We start from the raw sequence: 18021 nt of genomic DNA, 5'->3' as shown, positions 1-18021 counted from the left end.
ATATAATGTGTTGTAGAGTTATTCCACTATGGCAGAGTCAGATATGACTGCACAGGAATGGAAAGAGAAGGGTAACGAAGAGTTAAAAAAAACAATTGGTCTGAAGCCTCAAGTCACTACACAAACGCACTGAAACTAGAAGAGGACAACGCTGAAAAAGCAGCGCTCTACGAATATCGAGCGGAAGCTTATTTAAAACTGGGCGATTACGAGAAAGTGATTGAAGTGACTGCGACAGTACGTTAAAGATATGTTGTAATAGAGTATTGCATCGCAGATGTCAAGCGCTAGAAGCACAGATTTATTTCATCTGACACCGATAACGAAAATATCCAATCCAAAGCGGAGCGATTATTTGAAATTGTACAAGAACATCGTAAGAGAAATTCACATATTAGCGCCAAGGTAAATACACATAACTATTACAAAAGTTCGGCAACTCGCAAGACATGATAATTTGATCTAGATAATATAAAAATTTTAACAAATATCTCATACTGGATATATTAGTAATAATTTCTGTTTCACTTAATATATAATTTGACAATTGGATTTGAGAGTTTTCTCTCTTTTATTATATAATAATTAATTTTTATAGTTTAATAGTCTGCACACACTGTATGGATAAAAATTACGTAATATAAATATAATCTTTCACAGTTATTTATATGTTCATTACAGGTAATTATATTTAAGTATATGCTTAATTGTGCTTTGTGTTAGGTATCACAAATGCTAGATCTAGCATTGAATGTAAGCGTAGATATGGAAAAACGTGAAACTGCTATGAGTAGTCTGCAACTGCTCACATATGAGAAAGCTAGTGCCGAGGTGATCTTCAAAGAAAATAATTTATCCAAAATCACACAACTTGTGAAAGTCGAAAAGGACGAGAAAATAATCTGTAGTGCGATCCGTATTGTAGACAAGTTATGCAAAAATAACTTTAGTCAGTCCATTATGACAAACGTTTTGCCTTGGTGCCTGGAAATGATGAACAGCACATCATATCCAACAGCTACAAAGAGAATCGACGCTTCTCAAACTTGTTTACAGGTAAATATTATCGAGCGAAATAGGCATAGTTGTCGTACACGTATTTCAGTAATTAATAAATTTATTGGGTATTTCGGTTTCATAATATATTGAACACCTACAGCGGCATGAATGATGAACCCGATTTAAAACCCGACGAGGCTTTGTGCGAAGAACATAAGAAAGAAATTGACACGATTCTATCGTGCTTGTTGAATAGTGTAGCGAGTAAAACGATAACAGGACTTGCTAGAAACGCAATAATAAAACTTATTACGCGTAACATTCATTATACTGCGTTAGACTGGGCCAAACGATTAGTCAAGTTTGACGGTTTGAAAGAATTAATGGAGGTTGCCAGTCAATTGGAGGAACACGAATTCTCGTTCGACATCACGTCTTCCACGCAAACTATTGTCAGTATGTGCTTAACAAAAGTATATGAAGAGATGTGCAAAATGATAATGATACAACATTTATCTACGTAATTGATGACTTTTGAAGATAAATTGTGTTCGCCTAATAGAGATTCCAAGGTACGAATTTTGTAACTTCTCTCTCTTTTCTGATTATTTAAATTGTTTTAAAATACAGGGCCGAATATCTATTTAATTATAGCCCATGTAAACAGTTCAAACTCTACTTTCAAAGTAACAATGTCAAAAAAGAACTCTTTTTTATTTATTGATATTGTATATTCTACTGTAAGTTTTAATTTAAAATACTATTACAACAGAGTGTAATCGACATTTATTGAAAAATATGTCATCTATCGTATTTTCTGAAGCTAAATTTACTTTTAATTAGAGGTTTATCTTATTTTCAATTAAAGTTAAATAACACTGTAGGTGTCTTGATTTATTTAAATCAATTGTTAAAAAATTGTTAATTGATTGTTTTACAGGTTCGAGTAGTGGTTGCGATAACAACCTTGTTATTGGGCCCATTAGATGTTGCAGACGCAATTATCACTAAAGAAAATATTCTTAAGATGATCCTCGCTATGTCGGAAACGGATGACAAATTGGAACAAAAAGTGGATTGCGAATGTATCGCTCTCGCAATAACCAGATATGAAAAGATCAACGTGTTCATATACGTGAAAGTGTATCTATATTGGAGAACCTGTATCTTTCTATGTATGATTCTATTCGGGTTCGAGCGATGGTGGGTTTGTGCGAGTTAAGCAGATTCGAAGAGAGCAGGTTACGCGATATCGCGATTTTTAATTCTCATATGGAATGACGAAGGAATTGGCCAAGGTTTGCATACGATTCTTGATCAATCCCAAGGAAGAAAAGGATATGAGAAAATGGGCTGTTAAAGGCCTGTCGTATCTCACTTTCCGCACCGAGGTCAAAGACGAGTTGATCAAAGATCAACAAGTCGTTAAAGCGATGATCGAACTTGCCAAGACTGACGATCAATCAGTTCTCTACGTGGTCACAACATTGGTGAATTTGTGCAACACTTATGACGATGAAGAACCCACACCCGAGATAAAAATGTTTGTCAAATATTATTTTTCTGAAGAACACTTACTGGCCGACAACTTCGTGAATAAAAGACGGCGTGTGTTAGTTTATACCGGTGTGACCAGCGCTTTGGTAATCCTCGCCAAAACAGATAGCAAGAATATCAGGGAATTGATAGCCCGCGTTTTCAACGCGATATGTATTCTAGAGGAAGTGAGAGAAATTCATCTCAACAAGGCGGCACGAAGGCATTGTTATCGTTAGCGCAGAATGGCACAAAAAATGGAAAGGAGCATGCTTCGCGAGCCCTGGTCCGTCTGGCACTCACGATATCTCCTGAGATTGCATTTCCCGGTGATATAATGATGGATGTTGTTTGGCCGATCGTAGATCTCCTGGACCCGGACGTGAATGAGAACGAGAATAATGAGACTCTATCAACTTTGCGCAATCTAGCTAATTTCAACGACAGCATGCGAAAACATATATACAAGGAGATCGGATATAAGAAACTCATGTCTTACATGTACGATTACAATCACCACATGTTGAGACGCACGTGCGCACAACTTATACATAATTTGGTGCTATGCCGTGTAATTGCTATCCAATATACCGAGCAGCTACTTTATCGAAATGATGATGGATTTGTGCATTTGTGCATGGACAAGGACGAAGATACTATTAAGGCAGTGGCTGGAATTCTAGCGGAAATGACGTCGGTCAGCATAGAGGCTTGCAAGTTAATTTTTAGATCGGATTCCTCTCTGAAACCTCTGCACTCTTTACTCACTAATCCAAACGATGACATACAATGTAAGGGTATTATGATTGTGCTAAATATGATGAGAAGCACGAAATACGTCGCTACTAAACTCATGGAAATAGATATAATAATGAAACAAGTGAGGGCATTGAGCAATAATGACACCATGCAAAACAAGGAGATCAAGAAAACAGCATCCCTTGCTTTAGAAGCTGCTGCAGAATGGGTGTAACTAATGAAGAGAAACGTATCGAAAAGAACGTATCATCACAAGGCACTGATAACATTTAAACATATCGATTAAGAAAATATGTGAATATTAATGAGATGTTAATTGAAATCGAAATGTTCATATTAATAGAATATTATATTTTTAAATAAATGGTAGCCTAATGTATAATATAATTAATAAATAATGTAATTTTGCATTTACAAGACACCTGCCTTGGCGTTTTTTACCCATGATAAATAATATTCTAGCTTTTTCGAGCACAGAAGTATACTCCTTCTCGACAGGCTTGCGTCGTCTCGCTATGTCTCTGCGAAAATTTCTTTATGAATTCTTAATTGCTGTTCTTGTGCAGGCTAAAATTTCTTTCTTCGCTACTGTTAGCAATTGGTGAAACTCGGAGAGTGCCGAGGACGTAGAGACAGTTTTTATTTAGGCTTGGTCCTTGCAAAATGGAAACGCCGGCTTCTCTTAACGCCGCTAAAGTTTGTTTACCTTGTGGCAACCAATCAACCTAAGTATATATTTAATAATAATATATTACAATGTATACATTTATATTAATATATAGGTGTACGAGCTACTAACGCTTTTTACATTATCTATAATGGATTTAATTACCAAATCCGTTAATCCGTATTCTTAAAGATTTTATTATTCTTATGTTTCCACAGATAGTCAGAAAAACATGTGTAGCTTTTTCAGCACAATTGAAGTAATTTCCAAAGCAGTAAAAAGTGATATAAGCACAAACGTATATCACGCTCGTCACGTTAAAATGTACGCAAGGGGACGCTTCCTAAAACAAAAGTAATAATATTTAATTGCACAATTTCAATGATAAATTATACTAACAAGTTGAGCACAAAAACTCATTATTACCAATTTGCAATTTATTAAATGACGGCGTATCAATGCAGGATATTTTATAAATTGCTGTAAGTCTCTTTAGTGTCTTCTTCAACGGGTCGAATAAATTTTCTCTCCACACGGCAAGTCCACCACGGCACCTACTTGGGCAACTTTTACGTTTCTTTATTTTTATTAGCGCTTCAAATTCTTGCCTCTTTGCTTCGGATAAGATTCACCAGAGCTCATTCTGATTTCCAAGTTAAGCTGAAAGATATACGTTCGTAAGAACGAGCATTCATCAAATCACAAATCTCTGAAACGTCGGTCCTTAATTATTTTTTGTTCGTCGTCTGATTTAATGAATAATCCTTACCTTGCTGGTGCATCTCTCGACTAAATTATCTTCTAAGATCCCCATTACGGAAAAATTGTACAGAGAGGCTATTGTAGTTGCAAAATGTGCATGAAACTATAGTAAATATTACAGTAATTACTATAATTTTGTGTGCTTTTTTCGCAACTACAGTAGTTTTTTCTATAAGGGAATATGTTCAGGTCCATAAAATTTTTCATTATTTTTTGCTTAGCGACACATCGCGGACAGGTATACAGGCTCTCGCGCTTGTTACGCACCTGTTATGAGAATAGAAACGCATGCGATTTAAAAGAATTATTTCTAAAGAAAGTCACGTGACGAGCAGCGTCATGCCTTATTGGTTACGGCGGTCACATGTGAAAAGCCAATCAGAATCAAATTTTATCTCAGCGAGACGACGCACTGCGCACTTTTCGGATAATGCTCGCTAGTTTAAATTAATCGTTGAAAAGTGCTAGAGGATTATAGACAATTGTGGAGCGATTAGAGGAAGTTCGAGCGGCACCAGAGAACATTACAAGGAGGAAGCTCTTCGACAGGTAAATGATCTAAATTTTGTTCTGTTTCGCCGACGATCTGAATGAAGGTTTATCGCGTGAAGCGTGATCCATTTCGAATATTCCAAAAAACATAAGTTCTATATCGCGCTATTATTTAACCTATTCAAGTGAAAGGGTAAAACCAAACGAACCAGTAGTTTCATTGTAGGGGTGCAAAACAATACACTAGGCACGAGGTTTTCTGAGTAAGTTGCGATTAGCTCATTAATATAAACGCAGGTTTAGATACATCTCACGAAAAATATCATGTTGCATAAAAAAAGACCAGTGACGAATGGCATACAGCACTCTAATTTCATAATTAACCGTAATTTTGTAGTGAATTTTAGATCCAACGTACTTATATATGATGCGCTAATAAAGTTTCCCTTTTTATGTAACTGAAAAATTAACTTTTGTGTACCGTGATATTTATCTTATCGAAATGTGACCTATCACGAATCTAAAATCATTGTTGCTTGAGTCTTTATTTTGTTATGCTATCCTTATGCCACCGGCCTATGTGTCGGTCTGTTTATACGAAACACGTCTGAACTAGTTTGAAAAGATCAAGGAACTGGATGTATCAAAATTCCGACAAACAAATATTTGACGGCACGTTAAATGCCCTGATATAAACAAAAATGTTGATGGAGATTCATCCTCACGCAAGTAAATTTTTCGCGCATCTCAGATAATTCGCGCCAGACTCGCTTTTTATCAAAGAATTTTAATTCCCGCGAGAAAGGAAGGAATAAATTGCCACTGACTCTTGCAGCAAAGCGTATATAATTGTGTATTTCTCGCTATAAAACAAAATAAAATATTTGCATGTAGTGTCATAAATCGCCGCCAATCCAAACTCGAAGTTTCGCGATCGACAATAATTGAATTACAATCGGCGGGTCGGGCGGAAAGCACTATTGAGTCTATAATTTAACCTCAATATTCCTATTTATTTCAAAGATGGCTTACCGAAAATAAACCTGTTTTACAATATGTTAATGAAAGCACTCTAATATAAAAATTATAACTATTACAATTTATATGCAGATCTTACATTAGAAATTGCATTGTTATGATTGAACTGCAGGTTTATTTTCAATCCATTAATGTCTCATACTTGCATATGACTATTTAGCTATAATTTCATCATCTATGCTTTTCGCATTTAAGATAGTACATGTAACATATCACAGACAGTTTTTCCATGTTAAAATATACCTACATATAATGCAACATATCCTATATTTTGTGTTGTAGCGTTATTCCATCAATGTCAGATATGACTGCACAGGAGTGGAAAAAGAAGGGCGATGAAGAGTTTAACCACGGAAATTGGTCTGAAGCCTTAAGTCACTACACAAACGCAATTAAGCTAGTAACAGAGGACAATGCTAAAAAGGCAGTATATTACAAATTTCGAGCTGCCACTTATTTAAATATGTGCGATTACGACAGAGCGATTAAAGACTGCGATAGTGTGTTAAAAATATGTTATAACGATGGAGAGGCACTGTATCGCAAATGTCAAGCACTAAGAGCGTTAGGGAGATTCGAGGAGGCACTTCGGAACGCGGAGATTATTATTTCATCTATGCCCGATAACAAAGTTATTCAATCCGTAATGTCGCAATTACTTAAAATTGTACAAGAATGTCGGGAAAATGCAAGAATTAGTACCGAGGTAAATATACATAAATATTACAAAAGTTTATTAACTCACAAGATATGATAATTTTGTCTAGATAATATAAAAATTATAACACATTTTTTTATACTGAATATATTACTAAGAGTTTTCGTTTTATTCAATACTACATTTAATTTGACAAACAGATTTAAGTTTTGTTCTTCTTATTATAAAATTCTTATCGGGTAATAGTCTACACACCCTGTACGTATATAAATTAAGTCATATAAATATAATCTTTCACAGTTATCTATATTTTTATTACATATCATTATATTCAAGTATATGTTTAATTTTGCTTTATACTAGGTATCAGAAATGATGAATTTAGCGTTTAACGTGAGAGCAGATAACCAGAAACGTGAAAACGCTATGAATAATCTGTTTGTGCTCGCACGTGGGAATGCTGGTGCCGAGGAGATCCTTAAGAAGGAAGGTGTACACAAACTCGCACAACTTGTAAAAGCTGAAGAGAACGAGAAAGTGATTTGTACCGCGATTCGTATTGTAGGAACATTATGCAAAAATAATATTAGTCGAACCGAGTCCGTTGTGAAATATGTCGGTTTGCTTTGGTGTCTGAAAATGATAAACTGTACGTCTATAAGAAGAGTTAACGCGTCTCAATACTGTTTACAGGTAAATATTATCGAGTGAAATACGTGTAGTTGCGTATATCATGTAACGTATTTCAGTAATTAAAAGTTTCTTGCATATTTCGGTTTCAGAATATATTGAACACTTACAGCGGCATGACTAATAATCCCGATTCAAAACTTGACAAGGCTTTGTGCAAGAAGTATAAAAAAGAAATTTTCATGATTCTGTCGTTCTTGTTGAATAGTATAACGAGTAGAACGATATCAGGTCTTGCTAGAGACGCATTAATAGGACTTATTACGCGCAACATTCATCATACCGCGTTAAACTGGACCAAACGATTAGTCGACCTTGGCGGCTTGCAAAGATTAATGGAGGTGGCCAGTGAAACGATGAAATATGAATGCGAATCCTCGATGGACATCACGTCTTCCACGCGAACTATAATCAGTGTGTGCTTAACAAAAATATATGAAAACATGTGGTGTGAAGATGATAAGAGAAAATTTGTCAACGCCATTGCGGAATTTATTGAAGATAAATTGCGTTCGTCTGACATAGACTCTAATAAAGTATGAATTTTGTAATTTCCGATCTTTTCTAATTATTTTAATTGTTTCAAAATAAAAGGCTGAGTATCTTTTTAACTGTAGCTTATTTGAGTAATTTGAACTCTATTTTTAAAGCAAATATGTCAAAGAAGATTTCTTTTTCAATTGTCCATATTGTATATTCTGCAAATTCTATATTAGGATACAATTATAACAGAATTTAATCGAAATTTATTGAAGAATATAACTGTATCATCTATTGTATTTTCTAAAGCTTAATTTACTCTTAATTAGAGATTTATCCTATTTTCAATTTGAGTTAAATGACAGCAGGTGCCTTGATTTTTTAAAACAATTAATTATTGTTAAACAAAACGTATAAATCTATAAATTGTTAATTGATTGTTTTACAGGTGCGCATAGTACTTGCGATAACAACCTTAATATTCGGCCCGTTAGATGTTGTGGACGTAATTATTTTTGAAAAACTGATTTCTGATATGATGTTAATAATGTCAAAAACGAATGACGTGTTGCAACAGAAAGTAGTTTGCGAATGTATCGTCGCCGCTATAATCAAATATAACACGGCTAACGTGTTTATATGTCGAAATATAAATACATTAGAGAATCTGTATCAATCTAAGGATGATTCAATTCGGGTTCAAGCGTTAGTGGGTTTGTGCAAATTGAGTAGATTCGATGACAGCTGTTTACGCGATAGTGCGACCATCGATCCGTTCACCGATAAAGCGACGAAGAAATTAATCAAGATTTGCAGACAATTATTGATCAATCCCAAGAAAGAGGATGATACGATATGGGCCATTAAAGGCCTATCGTATCTCACTTCCGACGCCGAGATCAAGGAGAAGTTCATCGAGGATCAACGTTCGCTCAAGCGCGTCGTTCAAGTGATGAACGAACTCGCCAAAACTGGCGATCAATCGGTACTCTACGCCGTGGTCACGACGTTGGTGAACTTGTGCAACGCTTATGACGATCAGGAACTCATATCCGAGATGAAAGAATTGCTAATGTTCAGCTCGTATCACCATTTTTTCGCGCGAAGTCAGAAGCTGAACCACGACGAATTTGTGAATAAAAGACGGTGCGCGTTAGCGAAGGCCGATGTGACCAGCGCTCTGGTGAGCCTCGCTAAAACGGACAGCCAGAACTGCAAGGAATTGGTGGCCCGCGTTTTCCACGCGATATGCAGTCAACAGGAGTTGAGAGAAATAGTTGTTCAACAAGGCGGCGCGGAGGCATTATTGTCGTTAGCACTGAGTGGCACAGACAAGGGAAAGAAACATGCTTCGCGAGCCCTGGTCTATCTGGGACTCAGGAGACATTCCGAGGTTGCGCTTTCCGGTCAGATAATCATGGAGGTTGTACGGCCGATCGTAAATCTTCTGAACCCGGAGTGTTCCGTTAATGAGAATAGTGAGACTCTAACAGCTTTGTGCAATCTAGCTAGTGTCAACGACCACACGCGACAACGTATATTCAACGAGGCAGGATTTCTGAAAATCGCTGACTATATGAACTCTAAGCACTACATGTTGAAACTCAGGTCCGCGCAACTTCTAGACAATTTGACATTATGCCGTGAAGTTGCTATCCGATGTTACAAGCAGGACAATTCTGATGTTATATCTCTTGTGTCCGAAACATTGTACGCGGACGAAAAAGAAAATGTGTACAAGGTAAATGCTGGAGTTCTAACGAGGGTCACGGCGATCAGCAAATCGACTTGCGAGAACATTCTCAACACGGATCCCACGCTAAACGAACTACGCCATTTCCTCGCTAATTCAGACGGTGACGTACAATGTAGGGGTATTAAAATTGTGCTAAATATAATGAGAAACTCGAAAGATGCTGCTGCAAAAATCATCGAAACAGACGTAATGGAATCACTGAGGGCATTGAGCAAGAACGATAACGCGCAAAACAAGGAGGTCAAGGAATTAGCATCCCTTGCTTTAGAGATTGTTGCGGAATGGGTAACTAATCAAGAGAAATGTAGCAAAGGGTATGAATCGTCACAAAGCATTGGTAATATAGAATAGATCGATTAAGAAAATCATATGTAAATGTTAATTGCGACCTGTCATTTTAATAGATGTCATGTTAATGTCATATAAATGTCATATTAATAGAATATTATTTCTTCTTTAATAAATGAGAGCACAATGTGTATAGTACAATTAAGAAATAATGAAACTTTGCATTTACTAGACCTTGCACTTTTTACCCGCAATAAATAATATTCTAGCTTCTTCAAGTACCTACAGAAGTACACTCTCTCTCTCGACAGGTTTGTCGCTATGTCTCTACAAAAATCTCTTTCTGAATTCTTGACTACCACTCTTGCAGGTTAAAATTTCTTTCTTCGCTGCTGCCAGCAATCGGTGAAGCTCGGAGAGTGCCGCGGATGTATAGACCGTATAGACGTTTTCATTTCAGCGCCTAATTCTTGCAAAATGGCAACTAATGAACCGAAGTATATATTTAATAATAATTATATTATAATATATACATTTATATTCTTATATAGGTGATGTACAAGCTATTCACGCTTTTTACGTTTTCTATAACGGATTCAAATGCCGAGCATCTTTGAAGAACCCCCTTGCTCATCATATTCTCGCAGATAGAAACATATAGCCAGCCTTTTCGGCACAGTTCAAATAATTTCCAATCTAGTAAAGAGCAATTTACACGTAAGCGCCGTATGTTTGTCACGTTAAAGTGCACGCAAGCGGAAGCTTTTTAAACGCAAATAATAATCAAACAAAAGAAATGGTTCAATTCGACCCAACTGGCCATTTATTAATATAATATTTAAATACACAACGTTTCGACCAATTATTCTCCTCACGGTCGAAAAATAATCTATTATGATTGGTCAATTTTCTTACGGTTCTTACGGTTACGACTAAAAATTTGTTACGTGCAATGGCCTTTACATGCGTACGAAACAACTTGGAGTAATTTATAATGTGTAATATTAATTTTATAATTTATTATACATGTAGTACAAGAAAAGCAGGTTTTAATGATAGTTGAGAAAATTAACGGACTGATTTTTAGAAAATATATTGGTAGAATTTTACTGTAAAATTTGACTAGAATTGTAAATTGTTTAAATCAGAAATCTCAGTTTACGACGTCGCAAAAATGTGGCTTGAATCCGCTCAGATTCGTGCGCAGGAAATACAAAATCTACCGGCTCCAAAATTGCATTACAGTGGAGCCGTAAATTATTTTCATTAATAATAGATGACATAATTACTTATAATAAAAATAATTATATATTTGTGATAATAAAATAACGTAATTTTGTGGTAATAAAATATATTGCGAATATATCTCGCAGCCGCGGAAAATGCAATTCTTTTACATTCAATATTAGTGAAAGCCTGCAGTTTAATTAAATTGAGTTACTATTATCTACTATACTCCAAAAGTTTTAAAAAATAGAAACAATCTAGACGATTTAAAAAAGAAAAATTTCTTCTACTATTATGTTACAAAGTACGCGAGATTAGGCATGATGGCATGATGCGCTTGGATATCACAAAATGACGGCCTTTCGCTTGCCTGCCACTGCCGCTGTCCAAATATTACAAAAAATACGATCGATTAAAAATCGTTAGCTTATCGCCGCAATATCGTCTCGTTCCGCATTCTGCGAAAAAATAATCTATGACCTTTCACGTGGCCGAGAGCGCGCGCGCTTTCGAAAATCACGTGACGCGCGCCTCGACATTAGTCGGTCACGTAGCTAGGAAAAGCCAATCAGGATGAAATTCTATCGCAGGGAGACAGCGCTCGGTACTCTTTTCGGATAATATTCGCTGGTTTAAGTTAGTCCTTGAAAAGTGCTAGGATCGTAAACAATCGTGGGGCGAGAAGAAGAAGTTTGAAGGTGCGATACGAGAGAACATTACAAAGAGAAAACTATTCGACAAGTAAAGGTTCTACATTTTGTTCTGTTTCGCTGCGACGATCAGAATAAAAGCTTGCCGCGTGTGACGTGATCCAATTCGACATAATATAAGTATTCGTAGAAACGTAAGATTATTACTTTTTGCCCGAAAATACTTCCACATATCGTCGAAACAAGTAATGCAAAAGCTATTGTATAACGTGTTTAAGTGAAACGGTGAGGCCAAACGAGCCAGTAGTTCCACTATAGGATTGTTAGACTACATACGAGGCACGAGGGACAAGGTTGAGTAAGTTGCGATTAGCGCATTAACTTAAACGCACATTTTTAGATGCATCTCACGACGAATCTCATGTTGCATGAAGAAAAAGCGACAAATGGCATGGCACTCTAATTTTATAATAAGTCGTAATTTTAAAATTGATTCCAGATAGAACGTACTTAATTTAACGATGCGATAATAAAGTTTCCCTTTTTATGTAACTGAAAAATTAAATTTTGTGAACTGTGATATTTATCTCATCGAAATGTGATCCCTCACGAATTTAAAAACACTGCTGCTCGAGTCTTTATTTTCTTATGATATATCCTTACATTACCGGCAATTGTGCCGGCAATGTACCGGCTATTTACACGAAACACATCCAAACTGATTTGAAAAGACCAACGAACTGGATGTGTAAGAAAACTGATAAACAAATACTCGGTTGACGGCCAGAGTTAGATGCCTTCATATAAAGAAAAACGTTGAGTTTCAACATCACGCAAATAAATTCCTCGCGCGTCTCAGATAATTTGCACGCTTTTCCCAGACAAGTGTAAATCGCGTCAGATTTTTGCAGCAAAGCGAACATAATTGCATTTCTTGCAATAAGACGAAATAAAATATTTAAATGTAGTGTCATAAATCGTTGCCGATCCAAACTCGAACTCTCCCTTTCGCGATCGACAATAAATAATTGAATTAAATTAACGTCAGCGGGTTGGAAGAGTATTATTCAGTCATAATTATAAATTCCAATAATCCTGTTTATGTGGAAGATGATTGTTCGACAATAAAACTGTCTTCTAATGCTAGTGAAAGTTAGCACTCTCTAATATAAAACATTTGGCAAGCATGGCTGTTGTTTACAATTTATTTGCAGATCTTACACTAGCAATTGCATTGTTATTTTTCGATCCCTTAATGTCTCATACTTGCATACAGTTATTTAGAAATAATTTCATATATACTCTATGCCTTTCGCATTTAAGATAATACGTATAAAATATCACAGAGAGTCTTCCCACGTTAAAACATATAATTGCATCATATATTTTATGTTGTAGAGATATTCCACCATGGCAGAGTCAAATATGACTGCACAAAAATGGAAAGAGAAGGGTAACGAAGAGTTTAACAAAGGCAATTGGTCAGAAGCATTGAGTGACTACACAAACGCACTAAACCTAGTAGACAACAACGCTGAGAAAACAGTGTACTATAAAAATCGAGCTGCCGCTTATTTAAAACTGAACGATTACGAGAATGCTATTGAAGACTGCGACAGCGCGTTAAAGATATGTTGTAATAAAGCATTGTATCGCAGATGTCAAGCACTAGAAGCGTTAGAGATATTCGAGGAGGCACATCGGGACGCGGAGATTATTATTTCATCTGACCCAAATAACAAAGTTATTCAATCCGTAAAGAAACGCTTACAAGGTCGTCATATGGACCCAAATCTTAGAGCTACGGTAAATATACATAACTATTACAAAGGTTCGTCAACTTGCAAGACATGATATTTGGTCATGTAAAAGATAATGTAAAAATTATCACACATTTCTCTCATACTGGATATATTAGTAAGAATTTTTGTTTCACTAGATACTAAACTTAATTTGAAAAATTAAATTATGTTTGTTTTTTTAATTATATAATTATTAATTTCTCTTGGGATAATAGTCACGCTATATAGATAGAAATTACCTGATGCAAATATTATTTTTTACAGATATTTACATTTTTATTACACATCATTATGTTTAAAAATACGTTTATTTCTGCATTTTATTAGATATCACAAATGATGGATTCTGTATTTAACGAGAGCGCGGATAAGGAGGAATATGAATATGCTATGAGTATTCTGTTTGTGTACGCATGTGACGAAGCTGGTGCCGAGGAGATCTTCAAGAACGAAGGTGTATCAAAACTCGCACAACTTACAAAAGTTGAAGAGAACGAGAAAGCGGTGTACGCGATTCGTATTTTAGGCGAGTTATGCAAAAACAATATTAATCGAACCGAGTCCGTTCTGAAATATATTGGTTTGCTTCGGTGTCTGGAAATGATGAACAGCACATGTATAGATAGAGTCAATGAGTCCCAAATTTGTTTACAGGTAAATATTATTGACTAGAAAGTAATTAGCATACCTACATGTATTTTAGTAATTAATTTATTGTATAATTTGATTTCAGAATATATTGAATACTTACAGCGGCATGAACGATGAACCCGATTCAAAACCCGACAAGACTTTGTGCGAAACACATAAGAATGAATTTGATATGATTTTGTCATACTTATTGAATAATATAGCGAATAGAACGATAACAGGCCTTACTAGAGACGCAATAATAGAACTTATTATGTGTAACATTCATTATACCGAGTTAGGCTGGGCCGAACGATTGATCAAGTTTTGTGGTTTGCAAAAATTAATGGAGGTAGCCAGTGAAATGGAAGAATACAAATACAAAGAATCGATGAACATCACGTCTTCCACGCGAATTAAAACCAACATGTGTTTAACAAAAATATATGAAAACATGTACTGTGATGCTGCTAAGGAAGAATTTATCGACGTCATTGAGAAATTTATCAAGGATAAATTGCTTACATCTGACTCAGAATCCAAAGTATGAATTTCGTAACTTCTGATCTTTTCTAATTGTTTCAAAATAAAGGGTCGACTATTTCTTTAACCATAGCATACTTGAGAAATTTAAACTATTTTAAAAGCAAAAATGCTAAAGAAGATTTCTTTTTTATTTGTCGATATCGTACATTCTGTAAGTTTTAATTTAAAATACGATTATAAGAGTTTAATTGAAATTTATTGAAAAATATGACTTTGCCATCCATGAAAATTAAATAACACTGTAGCTGCCTTGATTTCCTTTTAATCAAATATTGTTTTACGTAAAAATTTGTAAATTGTTAATCCGTTGTTTTACAGGTGCGTGGAGTGGTTGCGATAACAACCTTAATGTTCGGTCCGTTAGACGTTGCATACGCAATTATGATTAAAAGAGGGGTGCTTGAGATGATCATTGCTATGTCGGAAACGGATGACGTGTTGCAAAAGAAAGTGGTTTGTGAATGTGTCATTGTCGCACTGACCAAATTTAAAAAGGCTAACGTGTTTATATGTCGATGTGTACGTATATTGGAGAACCTGTATATATTCTCTAAGTATGATTCAGTACGAGTTCGAGCGTTAGTGGGTCTGTGCATGTTAAGCAAGTTTGAAAAAAGCATTTTAAGCAGTTACACGACTGTCGAACCGTTCGCGCAGTTCGCGGATGGATCGATGAAGAAATTGACCAAGGTTTGCGCACGATTCTTGATTAATCCCAAAAAAGAAAAAGAAATGAGAAAATGGGCCATTAAAGGCCTGAGGTATCTCACTATCGACTTCGAGGTCAAAGAGGAGTTGATCAAAGACCAACAACAAGCCGCAGTAAAAGCAATTATCGAGCTAGCCGAGATTAAGGATCAATCGGTACTCTACGACGTGACTATTATGTTGATGAACTTGTGTTGCGCTTATGACGATAATGAACTTATACCCGAGATGATAGAATCGGTAATGTTTATTAAATATTATTTTCCCGGGAGAGATCAGCCCAAAGAGGACGACTTCATGAAAATAAGTCGGCGCGCGTTAGTGGAGGCCGGTGTGACTAGCGCTCTGGCGAGACTCGCTAAAACGGACAATCAGAACTGCAAGGAATTGGTAGCTCGCGTTTTCCATGCGATATGCAGTCAACAGGAGTTGAGAGAAATAGTTGTTCAACAAGGCGGCGCAAAGGCATTATTGTCGTTAACGCTGAGTGGCACAGACAAGGGAAAGAAGCATGCTTCGCGAGCCCTGGTCCATCTAGCACACACGATACCTTCTGCATTTCCTGATCAGATAATCATGGAGATTGTTTGGCCAATCATAAATCTCCTGAATTCGGAGTGCTCCGTAAATGAGAGATGCGAGGCTCTAACAGCTTTGTGCAATCTAGCTAGCGTCAACGACAGCATGCGAGAACATATAGTCATCGAGGCAGGATTTGAAAAATTCGAGGACTATATGCATGACGATAACAACATGTTGAAACGAAAGGCCGCACAACTCATAAACAATTTGGTATTATCCCGTGAAGTTGCTGTCCAATACTGCGAGCAGAGATCTTATCAAGTTGGGTATCTTACATTATTGTTCGAGGACAAAGATAAAGATATAGATACTATTAAGGCATTGGCTGGAACAGTAGCCATGCTGACGGCGGTCAGCAAAGAGGCTTGCGAGGAAATAATCTATTCGGATCCTTTGCTAAAATTTCTATACAACTTACTCACTAATCTAGACGGTGATTTACAGCATAAGGGTACTGAAATTGCGTTAAATATGATGAGAAGTACGTCAATAGACTTTGCTGCAAAACTTATCAAAACAAACATAATGGGACCACTAACGGCATTGTCCGAGAACGATACCGTACCAGACAACAAGATCAAGGAATTAGCACGTACTGCTTTACTGGTTGCTGCGGACATAGTCGACATCGAGACAAACGACAAAAGTTATGAAGCGTCACAAAACATTGATAGTTTAGAACATGTCGATTAAGAAAATTATATATAAATGTTAATTGGGATCTTAATGTCATATTAATAGAATTATTTTTTATTTTAATAAATGACAGCACAATGTACAGTATAATTAATAAATAATGTAATTCTGCATTCACAAGACTTTTGACCCAACGCTTTTTGTCCACGATAAATAACATTCTAGGTGCATTAAGTACAGAAGTATACTCTTTCTCGCCAAGCTTGCGTTGTTTCGCTTTGTCTCTGCGAAAATCCATTTGTGAATTCTTAATTGCCGCTCTTGCAGGTTAAAATTTTTTTCTTCGCTGCTGCCAGCAATCGGTGGAGCTCGGAAAGTGCCGCAGACGTATAGACGGCTTTCATCTCGACGCCTGATTCTTGCGAAGTGGAAGAGGCTAATGTTGGCGTCGATAAAGTTTGTTCATCTTGTGGCAACCAATTAACCTACATATATATTTAATAATAATATATTATAATGTTTACATTTAAAACAAGAAATTTCGTCGGCCTAACTGGCAGTAAAGTTAAATAGTTTAAAATTTTTTTATTGCGAAAAAATATTACCCCAGCCAGGGTTTCGCAATAAAAAAATTTTAAACTATTTAACTTTACTGCCAGTTAGGCCGACGAAATTTCTTGTTTTATTATTTGATCACTGGCGAAGAATTATTTTATTGAGTTTACATTTAAATTCATATACAAGTGTACGAGCTACTCACTTTTACGTATTCTATAACGGATTCTATTGCCGCGTCCGCATCTTTGAAAATTTCATTGTTTCTCATGTTCTCACAGATAGTTACAAAAACACGGGCAGTCTCCTGGATACATTTCAAATAATATCCAATTTAGTAAAAAATGATCTTTATGACGTAAGCGCGTATATTACGTTATAGGGTACGTAAAGGGACGCAAATAATAAGTTCATAAACGCAAATAATAAGTTTAGTTGCACAATTATATAATTATACCATTTTAAGCATATGAATTTATTATTACCAACCTGTAATTCGTTAAATAACGGTACGTGTATCAAAGCAGGATGTTTTATAAATTGCTATAAATCTTCTTAGG

General features: G+C 35.9%; 3 protein-coding genes, 1 long non-coding RNA gene and 1 pseudogene across 5 annotated transcripts; 4 read left to right on the top strand and 1 right to left on the bottom strand.

Moving 5' to 3' along the window:
- Positions 1-22: 22 nt before the first annotated feature.
- On the top strand, positions 23-1519 carry LOC139775947 (uncharacterized). Its single transcript, XR_011718963.1, has 3 exons — positions 23-405; positions 724-1056; positions 1160-1519. It is a non-coding gene; the product is annotated as an uncharacterized lncRNA (long non-coding RNA).
- Positions 1520-1526: 7 nt separating this feature from the next.
- Positions 1527-3508, top strand: LOC139775983 (protein unc-45 homolog B-like). Its single transcript, XM_071712370.1, has 4 exons — positions 1527-1571; positions 1940-2134; positions 2286-2723; positions 2780-3508. The coding sequence occupies exons 1-4, from the start codon at positions 1527-1529 to the stop codon at positions 3506-3508; spliced, it is 1407 nt and encodes a 468-aa protein (XP_071568471.1).
- A 197-nt stretch (positions 3509-3705) lies between these two features.
- On the bottom strand, positions 3706-5064 carry LOC139775982 (uncharacterized; annotated as a pseudogene).
- LOC139775981 (protein unc-45 homolog B-like) lies at positions 5063-10258 on the top strand. Its single transcript, XM_071712369.1, has 5 exons — positions 5063-5073; positions 6536-6959; positions 7275-7604; positions 7694-8132; positions 8528-10258. The coding sequence occupies exons 1-5, from the start codon at positions 5063-5065 to the stop codon at positions 10186-10188; spliced, it is 2865 nt and encodes a 954-aa protein (XP_071568470.1). The 3' UTR covers positions 10189-10258.
- Positions 10259-12006: 1748 nt separating this feature from the next.
- LOC139775992 (protein unc-45 homolog B-like) lies at positions 12007-17079 on the top strand. 2 transcript variants are annotated; one of them, XM_071712378.1, is made up of 6 exons: positions 12007-12196; positions 12281-12360; positions 13401-13808; positions 14132-14458; positions 14538-14978; positions 15299-17079. In XM_071712378.1, exons 3-6 carry the CDS (start codon positions 13413-13415, stop codon positions 16961-16963), a joined length of 2829 nt encoding a protein of 942 aa, XP_071568479.1. In that variant the 5' UTR covers positions 12007-12196; positions 12281-12360; positions 13401-13412; the 3' UTR covers positions 16964-17079. The 2 variants fall into 2 exon arrangements, with proteins under 2 accessions (XP_071568479.1, XP_071568478.1); XM_071712377.1 differs by lacking the exon at positions 12281-12360.
- Positions 17080-18021: the final 942 nt, after the last annotated feature.

Source organism: Temnothorax nylanderi, unplaced genomic scaffold (assembly GCF_030848795.1).
Source record: "Temnothorax nylanderi isolate EJ_2023f unplaced genomic scaffold, tnyl_v1.0 TNYL_tig0109_pilon, whole genome shotgun sequence".
Lineage (NCBI taxonomy): Eukaryota > Metazoa > Arthropoda > Insecta > Hymenoptera > Formicidae > Temnothorax > Temnothorax nylanderi.
The sequence above is the reverse complement of the archived record's forward strand: the minus strand, read 5'-3'. Positions and strand labels throughout refer to the sequence as shown.